The sequence below is a fragment of the Leptinotarsa decemlineata genome, unplaced genomic scaffold, assembly GCF_025532065.1.
Source record: "Leptinotarsa decemlineata unplaced genomic scaffold, Ldec_3_MD MMD2_tig00000026_RagTag_RagTag, whole genome shotgun sequence".
Classification (NCBI taxonomy): domain Eukaryota; kingdom Metazoa; phylum Arthropoda; class Insecta; order Coleoptera; family Chrysomelidae; genus Leptinotarsa; species Leptinotarsa decemlineata.
In genome coordinates, this window is record NW_027412539.1 from 2,071,829 (window position 1) to 2,087,892 (window position 16,064).

Sequence of the window (16,064 nt, forward strand, 5' to 3'; positions counted from 1 at the left end):
GAATAGTACAAATGTTTTAAATTAGAAAAATCATATTTCTAATTAGCATTTTTGGATATACGACCAAGTTGATTCCACTTAATGGTGGATAGCCATCAACAAGTTAAATGCTTACAGCAAAGATTCATTATACTTGAATTCAGGTCCACTCATTGTTTAAGGCTATCAGGGAATTTTGCGGTGAAGAATAGTTTTTGAAGTGCCTTTTTCCTAAGGAAGTTCATATGTCGAATATTTGTCTTGAGTTGTTAGTTGCGGGTTATCTCCGTTTTTATAAATCCTATTCAAAGAATCATATTTTTCACACACCAATCTGAACTATTTATTGTATTTCCATATTTCAGCTATTTACACACCTTATTGAAGTACGCAAAAGGACGCTTGATTCGATAGAAAATTCATTTCGTGGTATAAAGAAAGGGATTGAAAAAATTCAATCCAACATCAGTAGTTTTTGATCACAAATATATTTATTTATTTCAACGGACAAGCCAATTTTTACAAATATCTTTTTATAAATTGTACATGTGCTTACAAACTAAAAATACATCAGATGTTTTTAATCGATTTTTTGAAGGATAATAATGATGAATTAAACAATTCCAGGTTAAGACGGTAATGATTTGCTGATTTCAATATCCTACATATTGTTTCATTCTGACCATAATTGTTTCTACAAAAAGGAATTTTAAAAATATCACTATTTCTGGTTCTTCTATCATTCACAGAGAGAGTAGTACAAAGCTCAACTATTTCTGGAGAATCAATATAGCCGTTTAATACTTTGTGGACAAACACAAGATCTGTTTCAAGTCTCCTATGAGTTAAGAACATGTTCAATATGTTCAATATCTGTGAGTAGTTATACTCTCCTCTATTTAATCCTAACTGAAAAGCAACATATCTCAAGAATTTGTTTTGACACCCCTCTAACAACTCAACATCAACATTATAATAGGGTGACCATACAATGGAGTTATAATCAAGAATGGATCTCACTTGTGCACAATAAATCAGTTTTATAGATTCGACACTTAGGTCTCTAGCAGAACGAAGTGTAAAACCTAACATCTTACGGGCTCGAGATGAGGCTTCCGTTATTTGGTACTTAAATGACAATTTTGAGTCAAAAACGACACCTAAATCTTTTATTTTATCCGTTACTGCTAAATTATTCCCATTAATTTTATACGAGTAATCATATACATTATTGATCCTTGAGAAAGTAATTTTTTGACACTTATCTGGATTCAAATGCAAAAGGTTGACGTCACACCAGCTAGAAAACTGTACCAAATCACATTGAAGTGCCTGAGCATCTGATATATTTTGTATTGATTTGAACACCTTTAAATCATCTGCAAACATTAGAAATGAGCTGGAGGTAAAAACAGTGGAGACATCATTGATAAATAAATTGAACAGTAATGGGCCTATGTGGGATCCCTGAGGAACACCTGATGGCACATTTATCGGTTCAGATATAGAGTTGCCATATTTAACGTATTGAACTCTATTGAAAAGGTAGCTTTCAATCCAATTTAAAACATCTCCCTCTGAACCCAAGGCATTCAACTTAAAAGTTGTGGATGAGGGGTAGTGGATGAGGGGTAGTATGGTGGATAAAGCAAAACTTCGACGGGTAACTGTAGGTCGACCACTTCGGGGCTCATCTCCGAGGCTAACATCTCCGGCTCAAAATTTAAATTCAGAATGAAATGGACAGCATCAATGTATAGAGTACAACCTATACACCGATGGCACGGCTCTTTTCTCGTTTCCATAGTCGAGAGCTCGGCGTCGTCTACATGCAACGTGCATTTGGACAACCTGGTACCTCGATTGGAAGATCCGAGTGAACCCGGACAAGACTCAGGCGGTAACCTTGGGAAGATTGCTATCTTCTCCGGCCAGAAAAGTGAGAATCTCTGGAAGGGAGATTCACTGGCAAGCGCGGGTAAAGTACCTCGGCCTTCTAATAGACCGTAGGCTCACTTGGAACCCGAACATTATGTACGTCAAATCATAGACAGAGGGTCGGATTGCAAGTATGTACCCTCTGATCAACAGAAATTCTAAAATGAGTTTGAAGAACAAGATTACCATCTACAATACGATGTTCAAGCCTGTCATCATGTATGCTTCAGGCGTCTGGGGACAAGCAGCGAAATATAATATCTCCATTCTGGAGGTATTGCAAAATAAGCTAATGAGGATGATTGTGAATACTCCCTGGTTCGTGCGGAATGAAACCATCCGCAGATATTTGCAGGTGCCTTCCATTCGGCAGTCCATTCAGTCGAGGAATCGGCGAGTTTTTGAAGGTGCGGAAACTCACGAAAATCCGTTAGTTAGGGAAGCTATAGATTATGCTGTAGACGACCTCTCCCGATATAGAAGGCCCCGACACTCTGTCGAATGAGGCCCTCTTGTCCCACGTTAAAAAATTAACAGATCTTTCATCCATCCCACCCCAGCCAGGTAGGGATACCCCGTGAAGGGCGGCACTGATGTCTGAGGACTTCATGCCGTCATCATCTCCTCAGTCATGAACTCATTTGTCCTTCTTCGACAAAAATCAGCCAAAAGGGTAAGGGAGCTGGGCTCCCACCTGAACAAACTCAAGACGACGTGCAGTATAGAGTTCAAAAATTCTCTATCGATCAGTATATACCAAGACACAGTAGAACAAATATTTATTGAGATATGGAGCTACACAACACGTAACATTAATACGGACAAAACTTTCGAAACAACCAATATCATTATTCCTTGACCAACAATAAATGATGTTCGCTTTTGGGCTAATGCTTTCCTGATTACACGAACTCCGTGAACAAAGAAATCGTACAGTCATGATATGGATGCGCGGTGGGGATTGGACTTCACCCGAATTCATAGAGAGGTAAGGGGAAGAGAAGAGCTGTCATATCAAAATGTATAGGAAATAGTGTTGTGCGCAAAATATTGTATCTACATTGACTCGTGTCAGTTTAGTTTTTGTGTTAGTCCACCTTCTGCACCAGTGAGTGTAAAGGCAGGCTACGTATAGATCGAATCGATTTCGTTATACAGATATTTTTGTTAACTTTGAACTTGGATCAGCTGAATCATGAGATCCATTATCCTCGCAGTTTTCTTCGTATGTGCCATCGGCCTGGCCTCGCCAGCCTTACAATGTGAGTTCTTTTGTTCATTTTATCATTAAGGATCAGATTCATAGAAATTTGTTGTTTTTTTCCATGATCGTTCTAGACTTCTACGAATTAGGCTCGGAGATGAGAGTGACTACTCAACCAAACGTAAGGAAGGTCAAGGGAAACGTATAATCTGTTGTATATTTTTGTTTCGTTTTGGAACAAGAAATTTCAACTAGCTAGTACCTAGATATATCATTGGTTTGGTTATTTCAACCTTACCCTTTACTGAAAATGAATATTGCGATAGAATTGTCCGTATTGGAATTATCAACAGTTTCTGTATTTTATCTTTCAACATGAGTTTGGATTCTATGGGAACCTTAAAATTATCAAGGTTCAGATATATACCTATGTAGGTTTATTTTTGACATTTTACGTAAAATCACACTGAAATAGAGATATTCGAAATACATGTAATTGTAATTTCAGAAGCGATAAAATTATCTGCCGTTTTAAATAAGACTAATGAGTCAACATCGGGTAAACTATCCGCCTGTAAATTTGTGTTGAATATTCAATTAACAGAAATGAATAATGTAGATTTTTAATTGATTTTTTTGACATCAGATTTCTAGATGTATGATTGCATTTTGCTAAATGTATCTATAAAAATATGTAACCTCATTTTAGCAGTTACTATGAACCTATATTATACCATATTCTGACTATTCTGTTTGATATATGTAACGAAACAAGGTTTTTATGAAGGTCATTAGGCCCTGCAGGCATTTTATTAAACATGAGATGATTATAATATCCTGCTTATCATACTCCGGTCTTAACGACCTTCAGGGATGAATCTTGTATCTAGGGTATCATAAACAAATAGTTAAGTGAACAATGAAATGTAGTTTGTACCCAACTTGATGTTTACAAAACTGACTAGTTAAAAGCTATATTATCAATAGGCCATCGACATTGAAACATTTATTTTCAAAGCAAATAAATGAAATATTTGAATAGTCAGAATAAGAGTATGTTTTACGAAAAACATAATAATGATGATAATTGAATTTATTGCCCAACAATTAAAAAACATTTATTCTGATGCGCAGTTAGCAACTATTAACCAGTAATCAAAACGTTAGTGGCTCCGAAAATACCAAACTAAGAATTCGAATTTCACAGGGAATTCAATGAACGTCAAAAAATTCAGTAAACAATCTTCAAAATATTGAGTTTGTGATCAGCACAGACTTTCCATATCAACTAAAGAATGATGTAGGTACCAAGAATATAAACTAATTCGGTATTGAACGTAGTTTATTATTAAATAATTTTTTTTGCAGTTTATTCATTTTATATTCTTCAACATAGTGAAATGAAGGTTCAAAAACAAACATGGAAAGACTAAAACATAGAAGCAATGAGAATTAGCTTCAAATACATTAAGTCATTTCTGCCAAAAGTTATTTGCTATCTCAGCTCCATATGAAAGGCGTTTTATGGCCCTCATATATTCAAATAAATTTATTCAGGTGTTGAAACGATGACGTCACATCATCTATGATTTGAAACGAATTCATGATGATTCAGAACTAGCGTGAGGTTGATTTTCAAACGGAATTTGACGTTATATTGCGTCAATTGTCAGTTTCTGCTTTATTTTGATCGTTATTGTTTATAAAGTGCTGAAAACTTTTTATAAAATACGTTGTAAAGATTTACAAAATAAACCTGGGAAATTATTAAATAAATATTATAATGTATATAACACTGATAACTTTAATGGTTTCTTCATATTGTTAGTTGACTAGATGAAGAAGAATAGCTACTTGTTGGTTCATATTTTGAATAGAAAAAAAGAATTCTGGTATACTTGAATGTGCAGCTACATTTGTAATATGCATGCAAAAAATTGTATGCACAAATCCGATTCTAATTAAGGTTAGAAGAAATTGAAAAGTTTGTTTTTATAGGTCGGTAGCCAGGCGGTTCGACGTGGGTGCTTTGTTCACTCACTCGAATTGACTGCCGTGCTGGTCGGTGGTTCAAGCCCCAGTCTGAACGATCGATTTTCACTTGCTATCGTCCAACCCGTGTTAGGAATCACACGTTAAAAGGTAAAACCTCGCTAATCCTTAGCTCGCACAAGTTTGTACTTCTGAGGGTTGTCGTTCGTAGGGATGCGACAGCTGGTTAACGGAAAAACAGATTTTAAAACAGATTATTGAATTTTAGATCTGACACAAATTGATTAATTCCTTTCTGGCGATTCTTATTATTAACGAGGTCACTATGAATTGTTTTTGAATACACGCTCGAATACGATTGAACGCCAGAAAAAAAAGCAGATGCAGATTTGATACCACATGACTTTAGAATAAACGAAGCTAAATATATATAAGCTCAATTCTATCTGGAATAACAAGTTGACATTTGTCATTTTATTTGTCGTCACAAAATATCTTTCTTTACATATGATCGCTGTTTTTTTATAGAACAGTTTATAATTTTCTTTTCAAATTTCAAACATTATTTGACAACTAATTCAATTACAACTGAGAATGTGTTCTGAACTCTTTTTCGAAGACAATCTATGATGATGGACAAGAGTAAAAAAATTTACAAGTTAATAATTCCGCAAAAATACCTGTACCTATGTCAACGATTCTTTTCAATATGAGATTTGATAACAGAAAAATCTTTTTTGATCCCAATGTTGAACATTCGAAGAGCAAGTGAGTTGATCGCGCAGGGAGAGCCATATACATGATATAATATTTATGACGTCACTGGAGAGCGCAAGTCATTTTTGGGGGGAATGACAGAACGAATAAGATTATTGGGAACAAAACAACTAGTAGAGGAAGGAAGTAGTTTGACTAATTCTAAAAAGAAAAATTAATTTCAATTTTTCATATATGTATCGGTTTTTCGTATAGCAACTTCGTCATAAACTCATTGATGAATAAATTTTAAAAGATGTTCAAACGTTTTCGAATGATTACGTATCGATATTATATTGTGGATTCCAAAGTACTGACGGAAAACTGGAAAGTGAACGCTCCACACATATGAATGCAAATTTTAGATCGGGTCGTAGCATGTGGGTTACTTTTTAATTGTTTTTTATTCGGGCTAGATTTCATCAGTACCTATATTTTCTACCGCAGTTGTAGACAAAACGTTAGGCATTAAAATCTACAGACAAAGGCCAACAAACCTGGAAAATAGTAATTTCCAGTCGTGAAAATTTGCACTTTTTGATTCATATCCTGTTATAGTCTATTTTTAAATAAACAATTGCAATTTTTATAAACAAATGAAACAATTGGTTGATAATAGTTACAAATCTTTGTTTGAAGGTGATTGACAATGTTTCATGATGAATTTCACTAGTTCGGACTTCCATTGTCTACTATATAAAATGATTTAAAATCCCTGAAACAACTAAAAAAGAAGAATTGAAAATGAATAGCTGAAAATAACAATTATATTAACCAAAATAAACCTGAAATGAAATAATAGTGAAATAAAATACAAGTAAAAATATAACGATTGAATAAATAAAAATAAAGAAATGAAAAAAGAAAATATAAATAAAAAGTGGAGATATTTCAAGTCACGTTACTTCACGACGTTTCGATTGTTAGTATCTACAATCGTCTTCGGGTGATGACTGGACTGATTCCTCCGAGAGATGACTATTTATAGGTCGTTCGAGTACTTTCACTTATCCCCGCTTTCCATTTTCCGCTTCACTGGTTCCGTGGGAGATGACCGTTTTGGCGGGAGTTGGCCATTTTTCGCTTGATGACGGGTTTCCATATGTTGTGTATTTCTACGCTGGCTTGGCTGAATACGTTGTTGGACAACATGTATGCGGCTTCCTTGAATTTTCTCCTAAACCAATGTTCCTCTCTGTGCAAGATCTCAGCTTGGGACCACTCGATGTTGTGTTGATGGGTCCAAACATGGTCTGCAAAGCAAATCAGGAATAAATTAGTTTCAGTTCGATAGAAAGTGATGACGTGTTCTTTTAGAAACCCAATATTCAAATCTCCATTCTACTGATTATCTTGCTAATTGGTATTTCTTTGATAAATGAGTGCAGAATATATATGACTGTAAAATTGTAAGTGTTGAAAGGTGAAGTGGCCGCAATAGTGTGGGCAAAACAACAATTTATAACAAGATAAAATAATTTTAAAAAAATTATTCCTATCGGTATTTTCCAGAAAAAATAAAGCATGATTTGTTATCAACTCGTAAACTATGTCAAATCACTTGAATTTTGTTCAGTCCAATCTAAATATGTATTTAATGTTTAAGTTATTTTAATGAGTCAATTTTCTGTTTTGATTGGAAGAACTCATTATCTTAAGTACTGAGGAGAAACAATGATAAAAGAAATATAAATTTGTATATGTAAATTGGAATAGTTTTTGTCTGAATTTTATCATTCTGCCGTTATTGAGTTTTCTAGGAAGTGTGGTAAAATATACAGATGATAAAAAAGCCTTTCACCTTATCCATTGAAATGAAGTTGTATTGAAATAGATTTTCTGATGTCGGGAAGGAATTGAGGACTAATCATAATGGGAAAAAAATATTATATACGCAGCATGGAGCAGAAAACGATACTTTCAAATCAAATTTCGTAACGAAATACATTATCAAATTATTGAACGAAGGTCAGTTTATTGTGAAGGAAAACAGAATTTTCTATCGACTTTTTATGATAAAAATCTCAATGGAAATTTTTATACAGGTGTAGAAAGGGCAGACTTGTCAAATCACTATGATAAGTTACTGCCTAAATTCAAAGTATTTTTCACAAAGAACAATGTAACTTATCGTATCAAATAATTTTCATTATTAAAAAGCTAAAAAATTATATAGATGGTTAGTTATCTTAACGTTTCGTGGGCTAAAAATAATCTAAGGATTCTTGCAAATTTTTTCTTCACTTCGTTCTATTTTCAAACGTCCTCGGTAGATTAATTTTTTCCGAATGTGGAAGGTGAAAGTGCCCAAAACAACTCTATAAAAAATCATTGAATTATTTTGAACCTAAAAATTAGCATGATACTATTGTACTATATTGGTATTTTGACAATAAGTAATTGAAAGAATAACTGTTTAAAATTTTGTAATTATATTTATTGTAAAGTTCAAATTAATAATTTCTTAGCAATTACATGTTATTAAGAAGTATCATTTAACAATACATTTTACTTTCAGGTTCCCACAAAGAACTGGATATTCCCAAAGATTGGATAGACATGGACCAACTCTGTATCCAAAAAATGAGAGGTCAAGTGGAAGAGGAACTGAAAGCTGCCATGCAGTACATGGCAATGGGTGCTCATTTCTCCAAAGATACTGTTAACAGGCCTGGTTTTGCTGATATGTTCTTCAAATCGGCAAGTGAAGAAAGAGAACACGCCATCAAACTTATCTCCTACCTGCTCATGAGAGGAGAACTCACTTCCAAAGTTAGCAGTCTCATCAAGAGAAATGTAAGTGCATAATGTCCAACCCAAACTCATACAGCAGTTTCTGCCACATTTCTGTTGTAAACATCAAAAGTTTTCTTATTTGATAGTTGTGGCGACATCTATGTTTGATGTATGCGATATACATATTATTAGTTGGCAACACTGCCGCGCGTTTCTTTTGTATTCAAAGTAGTTGAATGAGAGCTTTCAACTTTTGCTTTTTCTATAAGAGTCTGCTATTCAAAATAACAGGTTATGGGCCCAGCACAATGGCTTCGTCAAGCGAGGAGTAAAGACACGTCCGAAGAAGCCATTGTATGGCGAAACACGTGTTGCGTTTTTGTAAAACTGTTTAGTGAAAAGCTCACAATAAAGTGTTTTTTGAATACGTTTCTTTCAAATGAACTTCTTGGGAAATTAGATTGTATTGACTTACTTACTGATAATCAAAACGATCAAAAGTTAGCTGAATCCAGTCTTCCATGATAGGTCAAAACATATAGATATAGAATACCATTTTTGAGAATTATAATATCTAAATATATTATAAATTTGAAATATTTGGCAACAGTTGAAATAGTTGCCGATATATTTAGCAAACCATTACAAAATGTTAAAAATAGAAAATTTGTAAAAGCTTTGGGTTTAGGTTAATTTTTTTTTCTCTCAGCGATATTTTGTTAAGTGGGGGTGTTGAAAATGCCATAGGTTCTCTTGTTTTATATTTGTGGCGACATCTATATTTAGTGTATGCAATATCCAATTGTTAGTTGGTGACAGTGCCATGCGTTTTATATTAAAAGTAGTTGAATAAAAGCTTTCATAGCGACAACCTTTTTTCAACAACTTTGGCTTCATCTATAACAGTCTGCTATTCAAAATAACAATTTCAATATATGAAATGTGTGAGATTTAAAGATATCTATGAGAGTTCTTCACTTTTATTCACCTAGATACTCAGTACTTTTTTCATATCTATGTAGAATTGATCGACTCGTTTCGATGAGACAGAAGAGAGAGAGAAATGTTTATTCATTTTTGGTTTTGTCGCTATATGGTACATGGTGATATAAGCAGGAGCCCTGTTATAGACTTATGCCTCTCCAGGGTAGTTTTGATAGCATCTAGTCAAATCATTTCAACTTTCAATTCACTTTCACAAACTAGCTTGTAGGTTGAATAATCATCATTCTCAATTCAATTATAACTGCATTGCTGACTTCTGGTTTACTTCAGTAGTAAACTAGAAGAAAGTATCAAAATTATGTACTCATGAGTTTTTTAGATATAAGATTCCTTAAACTTGAAATAATGTCATCTATAAATTTTGATACGGGCTTTCTTTTGTATTTCCATTTTGTCGACAATACTTTGATGTCAGCTCCCTCTGTTGACATAATTGAAACTAGACAGGTTGTGTTTTCATCTCGCAATTGTGTTCACACTGATTATAGTTTGTTGTATGTTCCTGTAATTTTGCTTTGCACAATAATTGTATGAACCAGCGAGTATTATTGATATTTCAAATATATGTTTTCGGAAAGTGATAATATATACATATATTATAGAAACCCCCCCATATAGCGCAATATTGGTTTCATTTTTAGTAAAAATCAAAGTGACCTTCCGTTGTTATCTATTTCATCCCTAGGTAGCTTGGTAAGAAAAGTCAAAAACGGAGTTACATTTAAATGTTTCAGATAGTCAGTTAAAAAACCGTAATTTTGTTTTTGTTATAGTTCCTTTTTTCGTATCTGATAAATATCAGTAGTTTCTACACTCCATCTAAGTCTTATTGTATTCAATCGAGTCTCCGGACGTGAAAGCCCATGTTCTTATATTCAAGTCTTCTTAGCTATAAAAGTTTCAGAAATATTATTATATCACTGATTTTACAGTTTATCTTATGGGCCGCAGTGCTGAGATGTTGAACTTGCAATCCATTAAAATTTACAGGTTTTGGCATGCTGTTTGGCGTGAATGATGTTCCAAAATAGAATAATGCAATTATTTTCTTGCAGCTTATGCCAGCCCAAACAACTTGGATCAACGGAGTCAGTGCATTGAAAGATGCTCTCAGATTAGAAGCTTCTGTAACCAGGAAAATCCGTGATGTCATCAAAGTATGTGAGGGAGCAACTTCTTATAATGACTATCATGTAAGTAGCTTTTTAACAGTTCTATGATTTTCACTTTCCAGAAATTTAAGTTTTGCACTAAATCTAATGTTGCAAGACTCCAATTCGTCAAACACAAAATTTTTCCAACAATTTCAATTGGTGTTATTATATTTTTCAGCTTGTTGATTACCTTACTGGAGACTTCTTAGAAGAACAGTATCATGGTCAACGTGACATCGCCGGAAAAGTTTCTACTCTGGAAAAGATGACGGAGAAACATGGTGCCCTTGGAGAATGGCTGTTTGATAAGAAGCTCCTCAAGGGAGAGTTGTAATTTTAACATTTGAAATTTAATATTTGTTCAACCATCTAGAAATAGTTCATTGCCAATGTTGAATACCTTACATACCACTTGTGATATATTTACTATTTCATTTTGTATTGATTTTCTAGTTATGTTTGAGTAGTGTTTAAGTGGAACATTAATGAGATAAAAGTTTTGTGATTCAATAAAGTTGATTATTTTAATGATTCCTTGTCTACGACTATTGATAAACGGATCGTGAAGTTTTCATGAATAATCATAATGAATCGAAATTTCTCATCAAAATCCGTCCAGAGTGAGACGGTAGCCGGTTGGGTTGGTGTGGATGGTTTGTTCTACTCAATCGACCACTGAGAACCACTGGTTCAAGTCGCGAGGGCGAACGATCGATTTTCTTGGTCAAGAATCATGTCTGGCATACCCGACCTGCAAGAATTCCTACCGACCTCCAAGGTTTATTTTCAATTTTATGAGAAATGTAAATTTTTTTCATACTCAAAGGGTGAGGGTTGAGAATTTTTTTCTCGAAAATAATTAACTTGGTCGAGATTCATGTCTTGCAGAACCGATCTGCAAGGTTTATTTTCAATTTTATGAGAAATGTGAAATTTTTTCATACTCAAAGGGTGGGGGTTACATTTTTTTTGTCGACAGTGATTAACCTGGTCAAGATTCATATCTTGGAGGTCCGACCTGCAAGAATTTCTGACAACCTGCAAAAAGTATTTTAAACTTTTTCAGAATCGTGAAATTTTTGGGTTGGAATTTTTTTATCGAAAATGATCAACCTGCAAAAATTTCTGGCGACCTGCAAGGTTAATTTTCAATTCTATGAGAATGGGGGTTATTTTTTTTTTGTCGAAAATGATTGACCCGAAACTTCTAATAGAAATGTGAAATTTTTTCATACTAAAAGGGTGGGTGCTGGGCCGTAGCGAAAAGAAATACCAGGGGGGGGAGGGAATCCAAATTTTCCCAACCCCACCAGCAAAATTTCCCAACTATCGAAAAAATGAAAGCCGAGGGATTAGTTACTACTATAATATATTAATTTTCTTACTTAGCTATCCAAAGATTGGCTGAATGCTTATGCCCCTTAGGGTATGCACAAACAAAAATAAATTTTGGTAATTATAAAAATAATAATGGGAATTATTCTACTTTGGACCAAGGTCCTTGGTCTTCCACCATGTATAGGAATATTCAATACAAATGAAAGGAAACAACACTAAAATAATATTGTGCTTATTGTTTTCTATTATTTTTTTCTATCTTCACGGCCCGAAATTTCCCAACTTTTCCAAGTCGAAAAAACAGCGAAAAGTTGGGAATTTTGTAAAATTGTCACTTCAAAATTTGTGGACTGTTCTCTTACTTGGGAAAAATTAAACTTTTCAAAGTTTTCAAACAACTCAGAATTTCAAAGTATGGGATCTCTAAGTTATGCATGTTGGGAAATCCCAACTTTCTCTTGGTTCTTACCCTTTTCTTATAACCTCTCCCTTTCCTTTCTCTCATTGTTATTTTTTTAATTTTCATTCATTTTTTTACTATTTTTTTTCTATCTTCATGGACCAACATTTCCCAACTTTTTCCCAAGTCGAAAAAGCAGGGGGGAGGCTCCCCCCATGGCGACGGCGCTGGGTGGGTTTTGATTTTTTTTTTCGAAAACGATTGACCTGGTCGAGATTATTCATGTCTGACAGACCCGACCTGCAAGAATTTCTGCCTACCTGCAAGGTTCATTTTTAATTTTATGAGAAATGTGAAATTTTTTCATACTCAAAGGGTGGGGGTTGAATTGTTTTTTGTAGAAAATGATTGAGCTGGTCGAGATTTATATCTGGCAGACCCGACCTGCAAGAATTTCTGGCAACCTGCAAAATGTATTTTCAATTTTTTCAGAATTATTGTGAAGTTTTTGGGTGGAGGTTGGAATTTTTTTGTCAAAAATGATTAACCTGGTCGAGATTCATGTCTGGCAGATTCGACCTGCAAACATTTCTGCCGATTTGCAAGGTTTATTTTCAATTTTATGAGAAATGTGAAATTTTTTCATACTCAAAGGGTGGGAGTTGAATTTTTTTCTCGAAAATAACTAACCTGGTCGAGATTCATGTCTGGCAAATCCAATCTGCAAGAATTTCTGCCGATCTGCAAGGTTTATTTTCAATTTTATGAGAAATGTGAAATTTTTTCATACTCAAAGGGTGGGGGTTGAATTTTTTTTGTCGAAAATGATTGACCTGATCGAGATTTATATCTGACAGACCCGACCTGCAAGAATTGCTGGCAACCTGCAAGGTTTATTTTCAATTCTATGAGAAATATGAAATTTTTTCATTCTCAAAGATTACCTACGAAAGCAATGTGAGCTGAGACCCTATATAAGTAGTCGTATCGTAGATTATTTTTTGTGAAGATCAAATACTTTATCATATTCAACTTTGTAAACTGGTTCTCTCCTTTCTAGAAAACCAAAACCAATATGATGTTCATGCTGCATGATGAAACACTCCGTTAATAGTTTCATCTTTTTTATGAATCTTTATGAAGTAACAAATTTCGAGAAGTTTTTTTTATTCCAAGTAAAAAATAACTTTAAAATCTTCTGAAACCCTATTCATGCAAGAGTTCATTAAAAATAAACATTTATAAGAAATTTATTCAACATCTCCATGTCAAAAATTTTAGGTTAGGGATATAAATCAAAACATTTTTATAACAGTGCCTTACTTTTCACATTATTTCAACATATCACTATTCCGAACAGCATTAGCCATCTCGGTTAGGGTCGAATCCCAATTTTGTTGAGCAATTCTTGGAACTGCAGATGTTAGAATATTGGTAACTTTAGCAACATTCTCCTTGAAAGTTTTCAGTACCTCACTCACTGAAACCTTCTCCCCTGTTTCTTTCCAGCAATCATAGTCAGTAGCTAATGCTATTGACGCGTAACAAATAGCAGCTTCCTTTGCTAGCACTACTTCAGGAACACATGTCATATTAACAAGATCACAATCCCAGGAACGGTAAATCTTGCTTTCAGCTTTAGAAGAAAACCTGGGTCCCTCAATAGTAACTGCGGTCCCTCTCTCATGCACAAAAATATTTAGTTCCTTAGTAACTTCCAGTAACACTTCTCGGGTTTTCTCACAAAAAGCTGGTTCCATAGGTAAATGACATACTCCAATTGGATGGTTAGGTTCTCCATCAAAAAATGTTTGTTTCCGGCTATATGTCCTATCAACAAAGTTATCCAAAATAACTACATCACCTGGTTTAATATGTTCTTTCAAGGAGCCTGTAGCAGTTGTTGCTAGGATATGAGTACATCCCTCTTCCTTCAATGCCCAAATGTTTGCTCTGTAATTAATATTACTGGGCATAATACTATGTTTTCTGCCATGTCGGGCTAAAAGCACACACTGCACACCATCTATTTCTCCCAATATGAGTGCATCAGATGGATCGCCAAACGGTGTCGATACTTTCTTTTCTGTTCTGTTCTTCAAAATATCCGGATCGTCTAATCCCGAACCGCCTATTATTCCAACCTTAACACTGAACATTTTGATCTTTGCAACTGAACAGCAATCGATGAATACAACTTTAAAGAAACATTGATAAGGTTAAGAGGTTATCTTTTATCACCGGAAGATGAATTCAAAATGGCTATACCTAAATTGTTTACAGAGGACTTTCAATTTTAATTAACGCATAGTTATCTTTTATTGTAAGATTAAATTTTGACCACATCCAGCATCCAAAAGGAATTATATATTCAATTATTATATTAAAATGTTATAAGAATTCAACTGTTAGGTATCTAAAATAATTTTGAAGAATGAATAATTTGAAGAAATGTGAACTTCTACAGGGTGTACATAAAAATGTGTGTCTAATATTGTAGTTTCCTGAATTATATTTTATTTATTATGACAGTTTGAAAATTCAGTTTAAAAATAAATTATTACCTACTAATCGCAAGATAAAAACAGTATCCTAATAGGTATGTAAGTATACATGTACAAAATATTGAATCTTCCATATCAAAATATGTTTCAAAGGTTTGTACGTTTTAATGTCATGTGTTTTGTAGCTACGTATCTCAATAAATATTTATTCTACTGTGTCGTGGTATACAGTGTGGTCCACTATAAGTCTGCAACAAATGGGAAACTTTTTTATTATCGATTTCTCAGAAAATTTTATTCTTGACAAAAGTTGGTGTATGTTCCAAATCTATACCAAGAGTACCTAAAATGGCTTTATGACAAACACCATACAGGATAGGCCAAAAAATATAAAATCGTTCAGGAGTAAAGTACCCTTATTTCAAAAAATATAGAAATTTGTTGAAGAAAAAAGTTGCTTGGAATTAAAAGTTATGTTCAGATACGAAGTCATGGCCTGCTATTCGATTTTTTTTTCTTTTGGAAAATTTTGAATTACCCCCGTATGATAGATATTTTTACTATTTTGATTTAATATGTATTTGAAGTAGCCACAATCAAATCAGTTTGGAGTATTTTTTATCAAATTAAAGTGTATTTGTAAAATTTACTTGGATTTGTATTTTTTTAAGGTGACCGTCAACTTCATGTTTGTTGCAACGATATTATTTAATAGAACTCTAGAATAAAACAAATACTCTTTTCAACGAGGCAAATACTTTACTAACTGAATATTCATATGAATAAACTGTCAATAAAAGTATAAAATTTCTTTTATTCTGACAACAATGCCTCAACTAGAACAGATATTGAAAAACAATCCAAAATGTATCGCGGATAGCCATGAACAAAAAACACATACGCCCTAAAACAATACTGTAGTTTGATAGTATAGCTTCTTAAAATTTGCCTGTAAAACGTTTTCATATTTGTCCTTAATTAAAAATGCCTCGCCCAGTATTATTAACTTAACTGAATAGGCAGAATTAGTTTTAATCTGTGGTGATGGTTATAAAACA

General features: G+C 33.7%; 2 protein-coding genes across 2 annotated transcripts; one reads left to right on the forward strand and one right to left on the reverse strand.

The window, feature by feature from the left end:
• The first annotated feature begins 2,924 nt into the window (after window positions 1-2,924).
• Window positions 2,925-11,295, forward strand: LOC111513007 (ferritin heavy chain). Its single transcript, XM_023169163.2, has 4 exons — window positions 2,925-3,179; window positions 8,388-8,665; window positions 10,666-10,803; window positions 10,943-11,295. Exons 1-4 carry the CDS (start codon window positions 3,113-3,115, stop codon window positions 11,096-11,098), a joined length of 639 nt encoding a protein of 212 aa, XP_023024931.1. The 5' UTR covers window positions 2,925-3,112; the 3' UTR covers window positions 11,099-11,295.
• A 2,441-nt stretch (window positions 11,296-13,736) lies between these two features.
• LOC141480879 (S-methyl-5'-thioadenosine phosphorylase-like) lies at window positions 13,737-14,821 on the reverse strand. The gene has a single exon (XM_074171597.1). It carries the CDS (start codon window positions 14,659-14,661, stop codon window positions 13,834-13,836), a length of 828 nt encoding a protein of 275 aa, XP_074027698.1. The 5' UTR covers window positions 14,662-14,821; the 3' UTR covers window positions 13,737-13,833.
• Between the last annotated feature and the right edge of the window lie 1,243 nt (window positions 14,822-16,064).

Excerpts from the sequence above, each read along its gene's own strand:
- LOC111513007 (XM_023169163.2), top strand. The coding sequence starts at position 3,113 with ATGAGATCCATTATCCTCGCAGTTTTCTTCGTATGTGCCATCGGCCTG. Across the intron at positions 3,180-8,387 it reads GGCCTCGCCAGCCTTACAAT|GTTCCCACAAAGAACTGGAT; the intron begins GTGAGTTCTTTT and ends TTTTACTTTCAG. Across the intron at positions 8,666-10,665 it reads GCAGTCTCATCAAGAGAAAT|CTTATGCCAGCCCAAACAAC; the intron begins GTAAGTGCATAA and ends ATTTTCTTGCAG.
- LOC141480879 (XM_074171597.1), bottom strand. The coding sequence starts at position 14,661 with ATGTTCAGTGTTAAGGTTGGAATAATAGGCGGTTCGGGATTAGACGAT.